Genomic DNA, 20,733 nt, shown 5'->3' on the forward strand with positions numbered 1-20,733 from the left:
CAACCCAGCTGCCCCCCCACAATAATGTGTTTATAAAGGTGCTGGGGAGTTGTATTTGGAGCATAGGAAATGCCTATGCTCCTCGCGCCATCTAATGGCGGCAGTGCATTCCGAACGGCATATGCCTAACTATATGCTGGGCAAAAGATTTATAAATCAGCCCCATAAAGACTGCGAAAAAGCTCTAACTTTTAGAATTTTTTGGGGTGATAGAGTTTAGTTTCACTTTAACAAGGTTCCCCTTTGGGACTGGTGGGAAGAAACATGAAATAAAGGAGTGTGGGACAGCATGGGACTTTTGAGAACTACTCATCAAGCAAATGTGGCTTGCACCAACGAATTACACATATGGCTATGCATGAGAAAAAATCACATTGGATAAGAACTCTATGTACACTGAGAAAAAAGAGGAGACAGTATCATGTATTGTGTGGCTCAAACAAAGGACTTGAGCAAATACATAAGGAATCTATAAATAGCTAACTGATGAACAAAGAGCTGGATATGTAGAGTTAATTACTCAGAAAGACGATAATGGAAACTGCAAGACATCCAGCATTTTCATAAAGACAAAAATGACCAGTTTGTTTCCTCTAAGTTTATTCTAGAATACTTTCATTTCTTTTTTTTTGCCTTCTAAGCCGAAACAGGGTGACTCAGCCCTGAAGCAAACACCATCTGAAAACAATGAACTTGACCTGGAAACTCAACAACCTGGTTTTACTGCTTTACAAAGTGCTGTAATGAAAAACGTTCAGCTTCAGCGTTGGGACTTGGGAATTTTAGGATAAAAGGCATCAATGAGGGTTTAATATGTAAGATTCTGACTGTTTCAGACTAATATCTGACTGTGCATGCGTGTTCCCATGGGTTCCTTTTTAAAGTATCCAGCAATACCGTAATCCCATGTACACAGTACCTGTGACTATCAGCGTGTGGGGTCTCTGCAACAATCTTAGCTTTGCTCAGGCTCTACATGGAAGCTGTGTAGAAGCAACCTGTGGTCGGAGTCCTGATCATATGACGTCAATTTTCACTAAATATCAGCAAGCAGTATCACCGTGAACGCTTTGCTGTCACATACAGTCCCTCCCAACTGTCCCTCATTTGGAACCGAATCCCTCTGTCCCTCTTTCCTCCTCAGTTGTTCCTCTTGCCAGGGGTGTATCCATTGCCTACATGCATTGAGCTACAAAGTGGCCCTCTTTCTCGTCTCAGAAAGTTAGAAGGTATGCCATCATTCACGTCTAAGACAAGATTGAACCATAGGAGTAGTAGACCTTGCTTCTGTTATGTGGGCCAGCAAAACAGAAAATCATTGTTGCCTGTATAAGTACTTAGTGATTGAAAATAATTTTGGACAACATTACTTATATATATATATTTTAGGATACTTATGAAAATAATTAAGGTGATGCACTGTTGGCTACTGTTTTGGAAAAACTTTGGCATTGGTGATTTGATATCTTAGTTCAGGAGGTTATAGAGCCAGTGGACCCTATAATTAATTGCCATGGGTCCTTATCTTAGACAGTTATGCCCTGCACCCTGCATTTCCCTTTATGAAGTGGATATGCTCTGCATACTTGACTAGCCATTCTCAACCAGGGTTATGTGGAATCTTAGGGTTCCTCCAGCGTTTCCTTGAGTTGTAACAGAGTGACCTCCTGTTTAATGGTGCCTGAGAGGTTCCGGGGCCAACACCACTTGGTAGAGCCAGCAACATGGCACCAATTATCCTTTTAGCTGTCTGTAAGGTTGCCATTTGGACCACCACTGTACAGGGGGCATCCCATCACTGACCACCAATATAAAGGGGCATTTCTCCTGACCCCCAGTGAATTGTTTTTTAGCAGGAGTTCCCTGAGCCCTAGAAATTATTTCAAGGAATCCTCTGGGATACAAAGGTTGAGAAATTCTGTACTAGACTATGCCGGTAGGAAATTGCAGTAACTAAATCTTGTTTATTCCCAAAGACCAAAACAGCACCAGATGGTGTTCGGTGGCAGTCAGTGAGCAATCTGAAGTATTCTTTTTCTTACTTTCTTACTCTTTTCCTTTTATTCTCTACATCTTGCTGTCTTTGTTTCCATTTCTGTATTGCTCTTTCTCTCTTTTCTTCACCCCTTTCAGTCTTTCTCTCGTTCTCACTCTTTCCCAGGCACCAAAGGCCATTCAGCCGAGGTGGGCCTGACAAGCAGAAAATGAAAAGCACATTTCTTGTTATGTTGAAAAGTAAGTCAGCTTTTAGGAACAGGGAAGGGCAGTAAAGATGGCTATAAAATGTCTAGCGCATTGTATAATAAGGAACAGGTGAAGGGTCTACTCCAACTTCCTTTGTAACCACCTTTATGTGTATTTTCCTTGGCTTGTACTCCTCGAGATCTGTAATTAGAACCTAACTTCTCAAGCTCAGCAGATCTGGACATTAATCTCTTGGTTTCCTTATTGGGGCATCTGTAAGCTCGGCTCCTTTTTAGCCAGGCTGCGGCCTGAAGGAATTTACTGCGCTGATGTCACCCGGGAGGATGGAGGTCTGCTGATTTACAGCTCCGCGGATGACCTCTTGGAAAAATGAAACCTAGGTGAGATTGGTTGCTGTTCTTTCCAGAGTATAAATGAAGTGGTAAGCCAGGACCAGCATCAGGTGGCAAAGGAAATTAGAACACAGAAAAAAAGGGGACTTCAAAAAGGATTTGGGGTGAGTAACATCGCTCATTTATAAATCTTCAGTAACATAAAACCGGGATCATTTTTTCCTGAGAGTCATAAGACGTCATTGCAGTCTGTGCACTAAAGAAGAACTCCCAAAGCTCCCAAATCAGGCCCAATGTCTCCTGATTTCCTACCAATAGGTTCTGTATTTCATTCCTTTTCTAAAAGGAACCCTGTTGCTTTTTGAAACAAAACAGAATAAAGCCATCCCTGGAAAGAAAGAGTTTGTGCTGCTGCTTGCACCACCACATTTTTCTGCATTGAAGACCCAAGGTTGCTGAAAGATCTTTACCATTCAACACTACTGAGAGTGTCAGTACTGAGGTACTCCACTGTACTATATGGTTCTCTTATGTCATTTGAGGATACAGTAGTAACTTGCAGGTCAACGGAGGAACACACTTACAAGTAGGCTAAAGATTTTCCATCTTCCAGTATACTCAGATCTTCTATGCAGTAGAGTTCAGTGGAACAAGCAGAAGGACAGGTACGTTTTATTTGTGTTCTTTGCAGGGGTGGCCTTATTCCAACAAAGTAGCGTTAAACTGAAGCTTAGCACCATTGAGTTTAACCCCTTCATGACTGAGGCCTTTTTTTCCATTTTTTGTACCCATGTTATATTCCACATTTTAGGCCTGAAAATGACTTAAAACCCCCAAACATTATATATTTTCTGAATGCCAAGACCCTATAGAATAAAATGGTGGTAGTTGCAAATTTTTATGTTGCGCAATATTAGCGCAACTCCTTATTAAACCCCAACATTTAGTGAAAAATTTAATTAAATGCCCCAAAACACAACAAAATACCCATTTTTTTAATGAAATATAAAAGATGAGGTTACAACGAGTAAAACGATACCCAACATGCCCAGGTTACAAATTGCGTGCGTCCGTAAAACGGCGAAAAACTGCAGTACCCCAAAAAGTCCATAGAAGACGCTTTAAAAGCCCCCACAGGTCATCAATTTAGAGATACCCCAAAATACTGGCCCTAGAATTATTGCTCTCACTCCGGCGTGCGCGGCGATACCCAACATGTGTAGCGCGTTCGTCGTTTTCATACGTAGGCGCACCCGACGCGCCTACTGGGGGTCCAAAATACCCCCAGTGTCACCTTTACACTGGAAATAAGCTATTGAAGTGCAGATCGCACTTCAATAGCTTATAGCTGGGCTGCAGGAGCCCAGAACTGACAGCCCAGGGACCGGAAGTGATGCAATCTGCATCGCTCCCGGTCCCATAGAACGGGGAGGGGATCGATGAACGGAATTCGTCGACCTCCTCCCCAGGTCCCAGCGGACTACGTTGCCCCTCCCGGGCCCGTAGGAGGGGCAACGGAGCCCGGGAAGCACGGCAGGGGTGTCCGGCGAAGGGGGCGGCCCCTTCTTCGGGACGCAGAAGTGATCTGGCGCCAGGATCGCTTCTGTTGTAAAGCCGACAGTCGGCTCTACAAGTTTAAACAGACTCCCGGCGACGTTTGCCGCCGGGAGTCTGTTTAAACAGCCCCGATGCTGGCGACGTACACTGTACGTCGTCAGTCACGAAGGGGTTTAAAAGACTTTCCTCCAAATTTCGAGTTCCTACTTTCTACAACTGTGACGGCTTTTCACCAGTTTTGTTTGGGCCAATGTTCCTCCTCGCTTGAGATACAGTGTGGTGACCCTTTCCAAACATTCTAGAGGCATTGGCCTTCCGGACCTGGCCAAATATTACAAAGCCTCGCTGCTTACCAGAGTGGTTGACTGGTGCTGTCATGGTAGTGTTAAATGTTGGGTTTCTATGGAGGAGGGAGATTCTCCGGTACCACTAGCGGGTTTGCAGTTGTTGTTGGCCCATGCCCCTCCACCCTCACCCGACTATTGCCCCGATGGTCCATCAGGCGCGATCTCTCTTCAAATCCACCTCCCTCTCCCCGTTCCCCTCACCCATGACTCCAGTATTGGGGGACCCGAACTTTCTATCTGGCAAGGATGGCCGTAGGCTGCGACGTTTGTATGAGGTCTTTCATGTCTGTAACTTCCGGGAGCGGGACTAATGGCTTTCCATTGAAGACATTCATCTTACTGTAGATCCCCCATTGGATCGTTGGAGTGCTATTCAACTCAGACATTTATTACGTTCTATTCCCAATCCCCAGGCTCTTTCGCAACCTTTACGTCTTAGCAGCGCTTTGCCGCAGTGGTACACTGGCTTGACATGTGGTATCGTATATCTACTCTAGTCTGGCGGTACCTACTCCCACTTCGGAACCTAGTTTTGTGGCCAAATGGGAGAGGGATCTCGATCTACAATCCTCTCCGGCTCTAAATGACCGTATATACTTTTTTGCCCATAGATTGCTTGTAAAGTCCAGGAACAATGCTATAAAATAGCCTCCCGGTGATATAAAGTACCTACCTGGTTGCATTCTATGTTCCCTCAGGTCTCTTCTCTCTGTTTGCGCTGTCAGTCGGCCACTTGCACACTGTTACACATTTTTTGGACCTGCCCAAAAGTGGGTACCTTTTGGGATGCAGTTTTAGGGATTGCCGAACAATTGACCATGGCAAATTTGAAGGACAACCCAGCAGCTTGCTTGTTCCACCTCATGGATTGCTCCACCCTCAAATACAACTCTTGTTTAACTGTACATTTATTGAACGCTGTGTGCATGTGTGCATTCCCTTGCTTTGGAAACAAATCACCTCGCCATCTTTACGTATGTGGATTGACAAAGTGGATGACATTTTTCGCATTTGAAGACCTCACTTCCACTCTGAAGAATACAGAAGAGAAATTTGGGTCCACCTGGGGCCCATGGCTGGCCTATCAATATTCTGATGCTTATCTCCAAATGAAGTCCGGAAGCTCTCCTGGTTGAATCCATGCATTTCTTCCAAGAGCTGACTCCTATGTTGGCTCTCATTGATAGTGGGTCTGGGGGGTCGCTAACTTTTCTTGCTTGTTTCTTTCTGTTCCATTCTTCTTTACTCTCCTGTCAACTCGAATGCTGATGCAGCTCTACCCATGGTCCAGAGCATGGACGGGGGGAGCTTTGCCGAATTCTGATTGGCTAATGTTGATTAAAGGAGGGCATGTGTCGGACTCTTCATTGGTTCCCTGTTGTTGACAGTGAGAAACCCCGCCTTGCCTGGTCTCAACAAGATGATTCCATGTACATTACAAGCTTTCCATATTGACAGGGAAGCAAATCATCAGCTACATCTGCTCAGGTGCTTCTTTCCCACCCATTGGCTCCTCAGATCATCCCCGGCGAGTGCCTGCCGGTCCACACGTTGGAGGCACCCTATAACACCGGGAAGAGCTTCTCCTCTGGCCTGGCCTGGCCTGGCCACTGCTGGCTTCTGCACCACCAAGTACCTGATGGAGGAGTGGAAGCAGGCTGGCTACACGTCCTTCTACCAGGCGTTGAGTGACAGGGACTGCTCGGAGATGAACCACATGGTGCCCTGGTGGTTGGTTGCTAGGTTGCCAGGTGGTCCTAGCAACTAACTGGCAGCAGCCAGGGGGTTGATTTGAATAATGACATCGCCAATCTGCTGTCTCCGTGGTTCAGAGAATTTTCACTAAACCATGGAGCGGTGCCCCCCGTTCAAGTGATGCCATATGTGCCATACCCTGGATACACCACTGAAGAATAGGCATCTAGGTGGTGTCATTGGTTAGAAAGCGGCCTATTTTGGCGATATTAGGGAGGTGAAGGTGTCAGGATTTGGACTGTGATTGGATGTGGGGCTGAAAGGTGAAGTCAGAGTCCAGAATTCCACTGATCACCTTGGCAGGAGTGAACCAAGTGATAGTTGTCCTATTGACCTTGATGGAAAGGTAAATGGTGGGGGCATGGCAGGGGGGAGGAAATATCATCAGCTCACTTTTGGAAGCGTTGCGTTTGAGGAAGTGGTGTGACACTCAAACTGATATGTCAGCCATGTACTGAGAACACTGAGGGGTGAGCTGAGGAACAGAGAGACAGATTTGGGTGCTGCCAGCATAGTGATGATATTGGAAGCCATGGAAGGCAATCAACTGACCCAGGGAGGAGGTGTCAATATAGAATGGAAGGGGCCCGAAGACACAGCCTTGGAGGACCCCTATGAAAAGTGGACAAGGAGATGGAGTTGTAGGTGACACTGAAGCTCAGATAGGTTGGAGGAGGACCATAAGTCAGGGAGCATTATGGGCGGCAGGCAGTTCAGATCACGCAGAGCAGTGACGCGGCCGATCCGCCCTGGCGTGAACGAGGCCTAAAAGAGCAGAGAATTGGAGCCTGACAGCGAGGATTTTTTTTTGCGGAGGGGCGTGTGCCAACTTTTTCCATAGTGTTATATAGCTTTAACATAGCGTTATTCAACAAACACAGAATTCAGGAGCAAGTCAGGCCAAAGTCAATGCAGAAAGATTTGTCTCATAGGGTTAGTTCATACTTGTCATGGATGAGGCTCTCCATCCTTTGGGGTTTAGCCATACCTGCTATTATTTTCTGAATTACTTAGTGTTGTTTCAAAAGTCATCATTATTTTATTCAGGCAGTCTCATAACCCAAACCTCACTTTATTCTATCAGTTTACAGCGGTTTCCATTAAAACATGCAACCTGGCAGCTGCCCAGAAAAAATGGGCAAACTTCCCTTCTCCAACATGGCCGCCCACGTTTCCTGGGCCTCTTCCAGGATGACAGATGCTGACATCAAGCTCCAACCCCCTCTCACTCAGCTGTGCGGTACGTCTGACATCACCGCGCTCAGTGGCACAGAGAGAAGCAGAAGAAGGCTGTGGGAGCGCACGGAGAGTCGCCATGAACCTGAAACGGAGCCGTGACCGGCTGTACAGCACTCGGTGCTGCGGCTGCTGCCATGTGAGGACCGGCACCATCATCCTGGGCACCAAGTACATGGTAAGCGGCCGTGTTACTTCGTCCGGGGGGACAGCAAGTCTCAGCCAGGGTAGAGCACATGGGGGAGGGGCGCCTAGGTGACAAGAGTCTTAAAGGGTACATGTCCTTATAGAAATGCAGTTGTCAACTACAGATGAAGTATGGTCCCGCTTGTCATTGGCTGTCAGTAGCAGACTGGGGGCATGACAGAACATGAAATAAGCCCGGCTGACCATGTGATCTAATACCTTCAATGCTCTGAGTCACATGACCCAGCGCTGTCCTGCAGATCAGAAGGTCTGACTTATCTTGCTTGTTCCAGGTCTGTGACTCAGCATTGCACAGCCAGGCACAGGGTTCCGTCCCTATAATGAGGTGGCAGCAGTATCCCAGGGTGCTAAGGGACCCCAGGCACCAACACCACCCCTGCTGCCCCCTGAACGACATTGCACCAGGTGGCATAAACCTTAGTGACAGCACTGGCCAGGCTTGTAGCATTGCTATGATGTCAGCTCCCCCCCCCTCCCTCCTCATTTCTCCAGGTTTCTTTTACAGTTCACCTCGCAATACTAAAACACTTTGTTCTGGCTGGGTAGGGATCAGTACAAGCCTTCTAATGCATGGCACTGCTTACTTTTTTGTTGTGGGGAACCTCTGCTAGAGCTGAATATACCCAAAGCTCTCGGGTCATTGCAAACAAGTATAAATAAGATTATATAGACAGAGGCGTATTGCTCAAAGGGGAAGGTGGGTGATGAAGTCATCACTGCTCTCTTCTCAAAGAACCAACTAGGAATGTCAGGAGGAAGTCTAGGGTTCTACATAATTCTGGTTGAGAAAGACCGTTGCTTTTTTTGTTTTTGTTTTGCATGGAGTGGGGGAGGGTCAGTTTTTATTGCTGCCCGTGTGTCCAATGGGGTGATTGCATGCCCCCCCCCCTTTTTGTACTGGTGACCGTTGTCACTGAGAAACAAAATGAGGGAAAAGCTAACATTTTAGAGTCGTCCTCAAAACGAGGTGAGGGGAAATTTTCCAACCGTGACACCTGTTCTGGGGGCAACGAAGAGTGTAATTCACGTCACTCTGGGAGCTTTCCTTTAACTTCCTGTTGCATCTCTGGGACATGCCGCCGTAGATGGCCAGAGGCTGCGGGCACGCGGACAAGCTGAGGGAGAAAGGAGAGCGAATATCAAACTTGATCTCAGGGTGGACTTTTTGGTGCTCGCCAGAATGGATCTCAGTATCTTATGGGCCTGCATTGGGAAGGGAAGTCGGCAAATCCCATTGACTTTATTTGAGCAGTACCAAGACTGCTCTTGGCTTGACTGTAGAGAGCATACATCGGACACTTTGCATTGACCTGCGTGTTTTTTATCCAGCATGTCCTGTTGAGGTGGGTTTGGACTGCAGGCAATGCAAGTCAACCACAACTTTCTCCTCCTAAATGTCACATTTTCTATTTGAATGCCTGTATGTGCCAAGAACGTCAGTCCATGCGGTGGGGGTGCTAAAATGCCAAACTGGGGCTCCTGATGCCTCTGAGAGCGTATTCTGGCAGATTGTGGTTGCATTTATGTTGGGCAATATTTATTAGCTGCTTAAAGTGGTCCTTCATCCATAAAATGTACTTCCTCTTAGCCACCTCCAGCCCCTTCCTCTTCTACAATCATATTTTGTATATTTTTTTCTCTTAGTAGTGCTGGGTCCGCCCGCCTCCTGATCGCTCATGTAGACAAGGATGGCATATTTATCAGCCACCCGCTGCCTTTTGGAATGTCCACACCGCACTACCCAGGAGGCAATGTTTCTGGCCACGCACGCATGTGCAGAAGTGTCATAGGTCTCGGCCGGGTCCCAAATATCTGGCAGTACCCCGTGGCATGTCTGTACAGACGTTGCCGTGCACGTGTAATGTCGTATTGCACAGGTGTGAATGGGGGGCTGAGGGCTCGTGCATATGGTTGCAGTGGGGCATTCAACATAAAAATGTGGGTGGTAGCCCAGGTAAAGCGTACAGCTGCCCATGGACATGTCAACCTGCAGACAGATCTACTCCCCAAACACAGAATTTCAGCCCTCAGCAAGTGCATCCATAGGCTATGGGTACAGCCAATCACAGCCAATACAACTCCTTCACAATCGGCAAAGGAGGGAGTCCTTCACATGATGATCTTCAGCCTTAGCGGGTCCTAGGGCTTTTGCAGTCTGCTTATTACAACCCCAACCCCCCTCTTTATTGGTTCATTCACAGACCATACTTTTCCTAATAAATAAAGCCTGGATTAGAGGTTTGGACTGTAACATGTGACCAACTGAAGTCTCCTGCAGAGAACAGTGGGGCCGGGGATGAAGGGGGGTGATATCGGAATGCAAATTAACTGAGTCATGTTTTTTGTATTGCTTGCATGTCAGTTTTTTTCTCCTGTCTTGCGCAAGCCCAGGGGAGAATTCTGGAGAAACAGTTGGCTGCATCTTCCTATAATTCGTTCTTCTTTCTTGAAAACATTTGCATGCCATCATTCAGATTTAAACTGTTCCCCTCAGTGGAGGAGACCTTGTGCTCTGCTAATGAGGGCCTTGAGGGGTGGGGGATAGATATACTTTGTATGTTCTCTGACAGCCTACTTGGTATTCTAACCAGTTTTAAGTTTCTTGTATCTGAAAACTTGGTTGCATAAGGAGGGGAAGGAGGCTTTGAAGTGACTCTGTCATAGGAAAAATATGGGGGCTGCCATTGCTGACCTCTCCTGTTAGAATGATGTTTCCCTGGCTGTCATGCTGATGCTTCCATGCTTCTTGAGTCTGTGACCTAGAACAGATGTAGTGCTAAGGAATTCGGAAACTTTTCTGAGACTGCGTTACAGCATGCTTGTTCATGGTCTGGGACACTTGAGAGTCTAGCTCACTCAGGCAATTAGAATTTTCATAAGCGAGCCACCAATGGTGGTCCCCATAGTTTTTCTTATGGCAGAGTCACTTTGCAGTGAACCTGTGGTGCTTTGCTAATGTAGGGCAAAGAGACAGGTTCACCTTTATGTCCAGTCTACCTCCTTCATAAACTCTCCTTACTTGTTGCTTTCTTGCTACTGCGTTGGCTATTAGAATCAACCTGAAATACCCAATACTTCTGGATATAGGGGATCATGTGACTCCCATGTGACATTGCTGGTGCTTGGGAATTGGTAGGTTAGGCACCAGTGCCATCCCATTGGGGTGAGAAGGGTCCTCGGCTATGTGTAAGCTCCAACTTGGGTTGACTCGGAACATGCACAGGGCTTCTTCTCTCTGCTCCCATCAGCAAAAGAAATGCAAGTCAAGGTGCTGCAGGAGACAACATTCACGGGATCGGTAAAGGTTCTCATTCGTCCAGGTCATGGTATAGCTGTAAAAAATAAATCAAGTCAACTGGACTTGCCAACTAGCCTTTTGAATTCTGAACTGAGAGAGCTAGTTAGATGACCAGCTAAACATCTTCTTGAAAAAGACAGCAAGTCCAGTTGGCTTGATTTATTTTTTACAGATATAACTTTTTAAAAGGAACCTTTTTACAACGTTTTACACATAAAGATTTCATACATGACAATGGATCCCCAGAGCCCTATGTGTTAGACAACATATGTATGAAACCATTTTGTTTTCTTTTAAAGTACCGTAATAGGGATAAGGTCCTTTTGTCAGCTGGCTCGGACAGATTTTACATGGTCATACAGGTCTACGGGAATGCAAAACCTGCTTGAAGCAGAACTGATTCAGGTGAGAAGGAGATCAAATCTGCCAATCCATGAATTCTGAACCATCTCAGAGGTGTCTCAAACTGAGCCATGGACACAAGCCTAAAGCTTTCATCATCCTTTCTTAATTGGCTGCAGAAATTGTAGTTCTGTGATCTCATGGTGGACGGTCACTTGAGGCCATTGACCAAAAGCTCCTATTTTGGTAAACACTGGGGAGAAGAATCATCTCAACAGGCCTTTGCATCTCCATAGACCTCTACAATTAGATTCTGTCCATTTCCCGACTGCCATGATTGTTTTATTTTTTTGCATGGAAATGAATCTAACCAGTCCGAATGTAATGGGGATGAACAAAGGCAGACATGTTTAAAGTCCAGCCTAGGTGGCAGCCATGATTCCCTTGATAGATACATAGTCAGGTTGAAAAAAGACACATGTGCATCGCATACATTGGAGGAGCGATTGTAGCCACTTAGAGATTGGAAGTGTTATTGACACGATCACAGTGGTAAAAATGGTGCGACCATTTCGGTCTGATTTTATAATGGGTTCTCCTGGCATTACACCTGCTAGATGGCACCGAGTAGTAATAAATTCCATTGCTCATCTACAGGGCCAGATTTCCCACTAGGCCACTGAGGCCCGGCCTTGGGGCGGCAGGGGTGTAGAATCTCCCGACGCCCGGGACATGCAGTGCCGGGCAGGTAGTTGTTTTGGGCAAGCAGGGCTAAATATAGAGCGGATAAAACCGCTCGTTCATGTACAAGTGATCTGGGCGATGTCGCCAATATCACTTGTAATAACACTGCAAATAAAAAGGAAACAAAAACAATAAAAAAATTCAAACTAACACTGCCGCCCCTGCCATCTGGTTACCATTCTCCATTGGCGGGGGGTGCATTGAGGAACCTGGCCTGGGGGCAGCAGAGAGAGGAAATCCGGCCCTGCTCATCTACTGGACGTTTTGTAAAGTCAATGCCGTTTGCCCAGCTATAATTTGGGGCGAACCAGATATAAGTAGACTTGTTAATGTTGGGAAAATGTTTCTTCGCACTCTCATCCAGTTCAGATATCCCAAAAGTCTTACATATTTCTAATGTGTGTGTTTTGAGAAGCTTTTGGCATAAACAAGCTGTAACTGGATTTGTGAGATTCTTCTAGAGTCTGCCCTTTGCTAAATGTGTACGATTCTTGGTCTTTGCCTATCTGTGATTCTGGAAGGAAGCATGTGATGTCTCTACACCCTCACATACGTCCTGCTTTTGAAGAGATAAGACGTTTTCTGCCCTATGGAGAAATCAGACCAGCATTGCATAAACCGTTCTGTGCAGCTGGGTCATCTCTAGCGTATTCTTCATGGAAACCCCCATGTCTTTACTTTGAGGAATCTGAATATATCTAGAACAGGGCTGGATAGATCCCAGGAGCCAGGTCCCCAAGGCATCTTAAAAATGATAGCCAGCACCTAACTTTTGAGGTTTACTCTAGTTGCTTTCAATTGAGCTGGCCTCTAAAACAAATCTTGCTGGCTCCTGTATTGGACGGACCGGTTCCTGAAGTCCATATTATTTATCCACCCCTGATCTAGGGAAATTCTTCCCGAAATATTAGGGATTTTTTTCCCCCCTAAGTGCATTTATTTTGCATTTAGGAACATTGAACTGTAGTTTTCACTAGGGATGCACCGATACCAGTTTTTTGGTATCGAGTACTGATATTTTTTTTCCTGATACCGAGTACCAGTGCCATGTGCCCCAATTATCAGGTAGTCGGGCGACGGATTATGACTCTTCGCCCGGCTTCCTGATTGCCTGTAAAGCTGTTGTTCGAGCGAAAAAACACCGGCTTCACTTGTTCCTAGGCAGCCTGGCTTCCTGACCAATCAGGGAGGTGGGTCATTGCGTGCCGCCAGGCTGCCTCGCAACCAGTGAAGCCGGCTTCCTAGTCAAGTCAGGAAGTTGGGCGGCAAGCCATGACCTGCCTTCCGGCTTCCTAATTGGTCAGGAAGTCATGCTGCCTAGCAACAAGAGAAGTCAGCTTCCTAGCCAATCAGGAAGCCGGGAGGTGGGTCATAACCCCTGCCTTGCTTCCTGATTGGAAAGGAAGTCTGTTCCATGCTCCCTTGCCACTTCCGGTCAGAGGGAGATCCCCCTCTGTCCAGAAGTTCCGGTATCGGAGCATTTGGGCGAGGTATGAATACTCGCCCAAATACTCGGTATCTGTACAGTTACCAGTATCGGAATTGGTGCATCCCTAGTTTCCACTGCTTTGACCAATCTTCCAGCAATGCCGACTCATGATTATATAAGATTACATCGGCATGTTCAGACACCTCCAAGAATATCAACACTAGAGCTGCAGCTAACGATTATTTTCAAAATTGATTAGTTAGCCGATTATTGAGTTCGACTAATCGGATAAAAAATAAAATAATAAAATACATTTTAAAAAGTGGCTCCAGTGATGGACTACTTGTTTGTATTGAGATTGTAGTCCATCACAGGAGCAAGCTCGGAGCGGTGGAAGTAAAAAAGAAAAAAAAGTGTGGTGTGCAATATAGTGAAATGGAAAGTTTAAAATTATATAGCAATGCATGCAGAATGGCTCCGGCTATAGAGGACTACAAATCCCAGCAATAGTACATTATAGCTAGCGGTATTCTGCATTGTGCTGCATAATGTACTATTGCTGGGATTTGTTGTGCTCTTCTATAGCTGGTGGTATTCCGCATTGCGGTGTATAATGTATTATTGCTGGGATTTGTAGTCCTCAATACAGCGCAATGCAGAATACCACCAGCTATATAGGAATACAACAAATGCCAGCAATAGTACATTATACACGTGTAGAACGTTAAAGGTAGGCGGGTCTGGCAGCGGTGAGCGTGAGCAGGTGCAGCGAGTGTGGAGCCGTGAACAGGGCCAACTAATCGGAAGCCGATTATTCGATGATTGAAAAAGTTGACAACTTTTTTCAATCATCGATTATAATCTATTTAGTAGATTTTAGTTGTTGCAGCCCTAATCAACACTATTGCTCACCTTTTGTGTCATCAACAAACAGGCATTCCTCGCTCAACAAACCTTCAGTTATATCACTTACGAGTAGATTACATAGAACAGGACCCAGTACAGAGCCTGGAGATGTACCTACCACTAGTGATTGCTCTTTGTTCTGAATGAACCCTATTTACATTAAACAGTAACGTCGTATTGCTTTTGGCATTGACGGCACCCAAAGCTGGAGGAACCGGTTCTCAAACCAAAGCACTGTCAGTTTATCATTATATCTTATTCTATGAAGAGTTATTTTTAGGTGAAGATCCTGGTTGGGGAAGCAATGCTTGTAACTTCCTAGTCTATACAATATCAGGTCTGACAGTGCAAAGGTGACTCCTACTCACCTGCTATTTGACTGTGAGTCATTCTACTATGATGTTTGTTTCATTTCAGAAGCTTGATATATTCTATCAGATATCAAAGTGAAATTATAATCATTTTTGTTATCACTAGGCATGTCAAGGGGACTGAACATATCTGTGTTTCTTGACAAACTCGCTTCTGATCTGCTGATCTATAAAGCCAGGCCAGCATAGCACCCGTGCATATAAAAGCTCTTTATTGCTCTCGGTCACGGCTCGGCTCTATAGCAGAACCTGTAAAAAGTTAATTTTTCTCCCATTCCTCTTCCAGGACAGCAACCTGAGAGATGATTTGGCTCTCCATCTACAGGAAACACAATCGTAAAGAGGTTTAAGAACCCCTCCCACCCCCCTCGTCCCTCAGCTGAGGTCAGTTTAGATTGTGTTTCTTACCATCCAGGAGTGTTGACATGTTTGTTTCTTTTCGGGTCCGGATGGCCTTGAAGTCAGCGGCCCCCCTCCCTCTGTAGGGCTCTGCTGCTCCATATCTGCAGGCTTCAGACTTGCCCTGGTGGTCAGAGGGTTCCCCTACTCTTGTTGCCAGGTTCTCTGTGTCCTTTTTTTCTAGGGGACAGACACCTGATGTCTCCCGGCGTGTGCCTGCCTGTGGTCCCCCTGCCAGTGGGTTGGGAAGTCTGGTAGCCTGGTGATGCTGTCGGGAATGGAAGAATTTTTTCCCGCCAGCGGGAGTGAAGTGGCTTGAAGGGGGTGGTGTTGAGTTCTAAGCCTAGTTCTGAGGCGGCCGCATCGCTTCCTCTCCTCGTTTCCCCATTGGCTGCAATTAACTTTTCTGTTGACCTTATTACTTCAACCAATCAGCAAAAGAGGGACAATAACATTGTACACAGACTGTTGGAACCAATTTTATTTTCCAATCTCTGAGTTTTCACAGCTGTTATGTAGAGATTGTTGGAAAACGGTGGCATGCTGCAGCAATGAATGGCTTACAACAACCTCTATGCATGGGCACTGTTAGATGGACTAACAGGAGGGATGGCATGATTTACAGTACAGATTGAGTCGATGTAGAAAGTTCTGACCCATTGCTGGCGCAATAGCTTACAACAACCTCAATGCATGGGCACTGTTAGATGGCATGGCATGATTTACAGTACAGATTGAGTCGATGTAGAAAGTTCTGACCCATTGCTGGCGCAATAGCTTACAACAACCTCAATGCATGGGCACTGTTGGATGGCATGGTTTACAAATTGAGTATGTAGCATTTTCCAGTGTTGGCAAAAGTTCTAATCTGACCTCCTGCTTGTACTCCTCATCCTGCTGTTTGACCTTTGCCTATTTGCCCCACAAAGTCTAAACAGGCATTCCTCGCTCAACAAACCTTCAGTTATATCACTTACGAGTAGATTACATAGAACAGGACCCAGTACAGAGCCTGGAGATGTACCTACCCCTAGTGATTGCTCTTTGTTCTGAATGAACCCTATTTACATTAAACAGTAACGTCGTATTGCTTTTGGCATTGACGGCACCCAAAGCTGGAGGAACCGGTTCTCAAACCAAAGCACTGTCAGTTTATCATTATATCTTATTCTATGAAGAGTTATTTTTAGGTGAAGATCCTGGTTGGGGAAGCAATGCTTGTAACTTCCTAGTCTATACAATATCAGGTCTGACAGTGCAAAGGTGACTCCTACTCACCTGCTATTTGACTGTGAGTCATTCTACTATGATGTTTGTTTCATTTCAGAAGCTTGATATATTCTATCAGATATCAAAGTGAAATTATAATCATTTTTGTTATCACTAGGCATGTCAAGGGGACTGAACATATCTGTGTTTCTTGACAAACTCGCTTCTGATCTGCTGATCTATAAAGCCAGGCCAGCATAGCACCCGTGCATATAAAAGCTCTTTATTGCTCTCGGTCACGGCTCGGCTCTATAGCAGAACCTGTAAAAAGTTAATTTTTCTCCCATTCCTCTTCCAGGACAGCAACCTGAGAGATGATTTGGCTCTCCATCTACAGGAAACACAATCGTAAAGAGGTTTAAGAACCCCTCCCACCCCCCTCGTCCCTCAGCTGAGGTCAGTTTAGATTGTGTTTCTTACCATCCAGGAGTGTTGACATGTTTGTTTCTTTTCGGGTCCGGATGGCCTTGAAGTCAGCGGCCCCCCTCCCTCTGTAGGGCTCTGCTGCTCCATATCTGCAGGCTTCAGACTTGCCCTGGTGGTCAGAGGGTTCCCCTACTCTTGTTGCCAGGTTCTCTGTGTCCTTTTTTTCTAGGGGACAGACACCTGATGTCTCCCGGCGTGTGCCTGCCTGTGGTCCCCCTGCCAGTGGGTTGGGAAGTCTGGTAGCCTGGTGATGCTGTCGGGAATGGAAGAATTTTTTCCCGCCAGCGGGAGTGAAGTGGCTTGAAGGGGGTGGTGTTGAGTTCTAAGCCTAGTTCTGAGGCGGCCGCATCGCTTCCTCTCCTCGTTTCCCCATTGGCTGCAATTAACTTTTCTGTTGACCTTATTACTTCAACCAATCAGCAAAAGAGGGACAATAACATTGTACACAGACTGTTGGAACCAATTTTATTTTCCAATCTCTGAGTTTTCACAGCTGCTATGTAGAGATTGTTGGAAAACGGTGGCATGCTGCAGCAATGAATGGCTTACAACAACCTCTATGCATGGGCACTGTTAGATGGACTAACAGGAGGGATGGCATGATTTACAGTACAGATTGAGTCGATGTAGAAAGTTCTGACCCATTGCTGGCGCAATAGCTTACAACAACCTCAATGCATGGGCACTGTTAGATGGCATGGCATGATTTACAGTACAGATTGAGTCGATGTAGAAAGTTCTGACCCATTGCTGGCGCAATAGCTTACAACAACCTCAATGCATGGGCACTGTTGGATGGCATGGTTTACAAATTGAGTATGTAGCATTTTCCAGTGTTGGCAAAAGTTCTAATCTGACCTCCTGCTTGTACTCCTCATCCTGCTGTTTGACCTTTGCCTATTTGCCCCACAAAGTCTTTTTGCCGTGCTGCCCCACAATCCAAAATCTGGATAAAGTCTATAGAGTTTTTGTGTGCGCTTGGGCAACTGAGCGAAAAAGGCGAGGTTACCGCAAGTAGAGTCCTTGGTTGGGTATTGGCAGCCACATCTACCTGCAATAAATCCTTTACAAGCAAACTTTATATGTGTGCCTGTTAAACTTTACCACCTGCTAGTATTGTGCATAGCAGGCTAAAGCTGATCATACGCCAGTAGTTGTTTGTTTAAAAAAATTCCTTTTCAAACCGTTCGATTTACTGTTAGAAGGGTCAAATCGGCGATCATTTTTGACCATAGTGATACAGATGTTTTCTCAAGCTAACAGAATGCCATCAGTGAATGTGGTTTAGATTCCTTTCATTCCAAAATATTGTCGGGATCCGCCCCTTCACCTGATTGGCAGCTGGCTCTGCCTCTCGCTTCTGAAGAAAACTAAAGAACGTTCGTTTTGGGTGGACAGCCCTGCAAATTGTTTATAAATGGACCCCTTGATTCACACTCGGGCGGCAGAGTTTTCATTTCGTTTTTTTATGAGCAGATTGTGACACATGGATGTCAATGGTAAAACAGCACGCACACGCATGCAAACACAAGCAAAACTAATTGCAACGCGTTTCCTATTGTCTCTATGGGGACAAGACAAGCTGTACACTGCCAAAACGAACTATGGATTTTTCCTGCGACAGGCATTTTGCTTATTGCGACAAAATGCTGAGGTGTCAACCGGTGGCCATAAGAATGAAGGGGGATTTTTTGGGGGCGAAATTTTTGTCACGCTCAATCGGCTGCAACAGTACGCTGTGAACCAGGCCTAAGTGTGGCAAGTAGGGATGCACCGATACTAGTATTGGTGCCGATACCAAGTATTTGGGCGAGTACCTGTACTCGCCCAAATGGTCTAATGCTTGCCTCCAATACTGGAACTTCCGGTCAGAGGGACATCTCCCTCTGACTGGCACTGCCGAGGGAGCATGGTGTTGGGTTATGGCCCGCCTTCCTGATTGGCTAGGAAGCCGACTTGATGTGTTCCTAAGCAGCCTGACTTCCTAACCGCTCAGGAAGCCGGGCGGCATGTAATGACCCGCCTCCCGATTGGTCAGGAAGCCAGGCTGCCTATGAACAAGTGAAGCCTGCTTCCTAGCCAATCAGGAAGCCGGGTGCCGGGTCATGACCAGATGCCCGTGTTCCTGATTGGTCAGCGAGCCTCTGAATACGTTGTTCTTTCTCTAGAACACTGGCTCCACAGGCAATCAGGAAGCTGGGCGATGGGTCACGATCCGCCGCCTGACTTCCTAATAATCGGGGCACCGGTACTCTGTATCGGCGTGTTCCGGAAAAAAAATATCGGTACTGGATAGCGAAGTCTGAAATAAGGAATACACGGCTTCCATAATGCTTTCCCTTTGGCTATAGGAAAGTTGTGCTCTGTTATCCTGTGGCGGGCGTAGGCACAGGCGCAGCATTTTTCAGGGTATGGGAGACTTTAGCAGTTTTTTGTTGTGAGAGAGGCAAGTGGACGTGCTAATTGGGTTTTTTTAAGCGATATTAGCAGCTGCTCATTTGAAAATAATCTTTTTGATCAGGCCGGAGTTCTGTCTTTTAGATCCACTTCACTTACCTCCCGGCTGCCATGACCTTTTAGTGAAAGTGATAGCAGCAGCAGCTCTGTGTAAAGAACCTGATTTGGCCTGTTTCCCGGCTGCAGATAAAAACATCTACAAGGACAAAGCCTTCCCTGAGAAGCGCGAGCGGCGAGCAATGCCCTAGCCTTGTTCCGATTGCACAATCGGACTTTTATCTCTAGGATTTGGCCTGTTTGGCACTTCCATGAAGGGGGCAGGGAATAACAAAAATGCATAAGCATGTCAAAAGATCTTCCTGCGGTAATAAATGCCTCAGATGATCACACAGACTATCGCACGTCATGTTAAAATGAGTCTTTTCAGTTGAGATGCCAGGCCCGGTGAAGTTATAGAACAGGGGTAGCTGAACTTTGGTCCTCCAACTGTTGTGAAATAACAAATCTTATTAGGCATGACAGGACTCTGACAACCCCAGGCATGACTCCCTGAGGCAGATGCATTAGGGATGCACCGACATTTCGGCCGAACATGATACTATGGGCATAATGCTGATGGTACCAAAAAATGGATGAAAATGCAGTGCATTCCCTCTGCTCTCCTCCCCGCTGGGTGCCGGCTGCAAGCTTCGGTCTGTGTCCCCTCTGATCTCTGCTGCTCTCACCTGCCTGTGTTGGCAGAGGTAGCAAGGATCAGAGGGGACACACAGCCAATCCAGCTGCTGGCACCCAGTGGTGAGGAGAGAAGCTGTCAGGAGGCTGAGCAGGGCAGTGCAGTGCAGGTGGAGGACAGCTATCGGGATGCTAAGTGGGGCGGTGCAGGGATGAGAGCTTGGTTCCAGTGACAGGTGGGAGCGGACGGAGCAGTTAGGATGGAGAGCAGAGCACAAACACTGAGCGATCAGTGTTTGTAGATAACCGAGGACATAGTAAGCTTACTATGTCCCCAGTTATGAATGAATAGGAAGTGCTATACATGGCTTCCAGTTCAATCATGATTGTGGACAATGCATTGGTAAATATTTACTATGTACTCACTTTATGAATGAACAATAGGCAGCTTCCTGTCCATTCATGACTGGGTTGATAGTAAATATTTACCATCTCCAGATTGTGCTGAGAAGTTCCTGTTCCTTGCATGCCGGGGCTGCGGAAAAAGAGATTGAGGACTCTGTGTCCCTTTTTTAAAAGGGAAATATCAAGGGTCTGTTTAGACCTTCTGGCTTCTTTGGGGGTGCTACAAAATCTCTGCACATCATCATGCCTTTCATTGTCCAGCCAGGCCCGTCTGCTACTAGCATGGAAACAAATGAAGCCAATCCATGGAGGGTGGGATCCAGTCAGAGATGGATTTATTGCATGCGGTTTCCCCCTTCAAAACCATACCAGACCC

At 46.3% G+C, this 20,733-nt stretch overlaps 1 protein-coding gene across 1 annotated transcript in view; it reads left to right on the top strand.

Annotated features, from left to right (window-relative positions):
* Positions 1-7,450: 7,450 nt before the first annotated feature.
* Positions 7,451-20,733, top strand: part of LAPTM4A (lysosomal protein transmembrane 4 alpha) — a 38,713-nt gene continuing 25,430 nt past the window's right edge. The window contains exon 1 of the mRNA XM_018559888.1: positions 7,451-7,610. Coding sequence (XP_018415390.1) covers positions 7,512-7,610 — 99 coding nt within the window. The 5' untranslated portion in view covers positions 7,451-7,511. The remainder of the gene's footprint in view (positions 7,611-20,733) is intronic.

The sequence above is a fragment of the Nanorana parkeri genome, unplaced genomic scaffold (genome assembly GCF_000935625.1).
Source record: "Nanorana parkeri isolate BGI_ZX_2015 unplaced genomic scaffold, ASM93562v1 scaffold419, whole genome shotgun sequence".
In the NCBI taxonomy this organism is placed as follows: Eukaryota; Metazoa; Chordata; class Amphibia; order Anura; family Dicroglossidae; genus Nanorana; species Nanorana parkeri.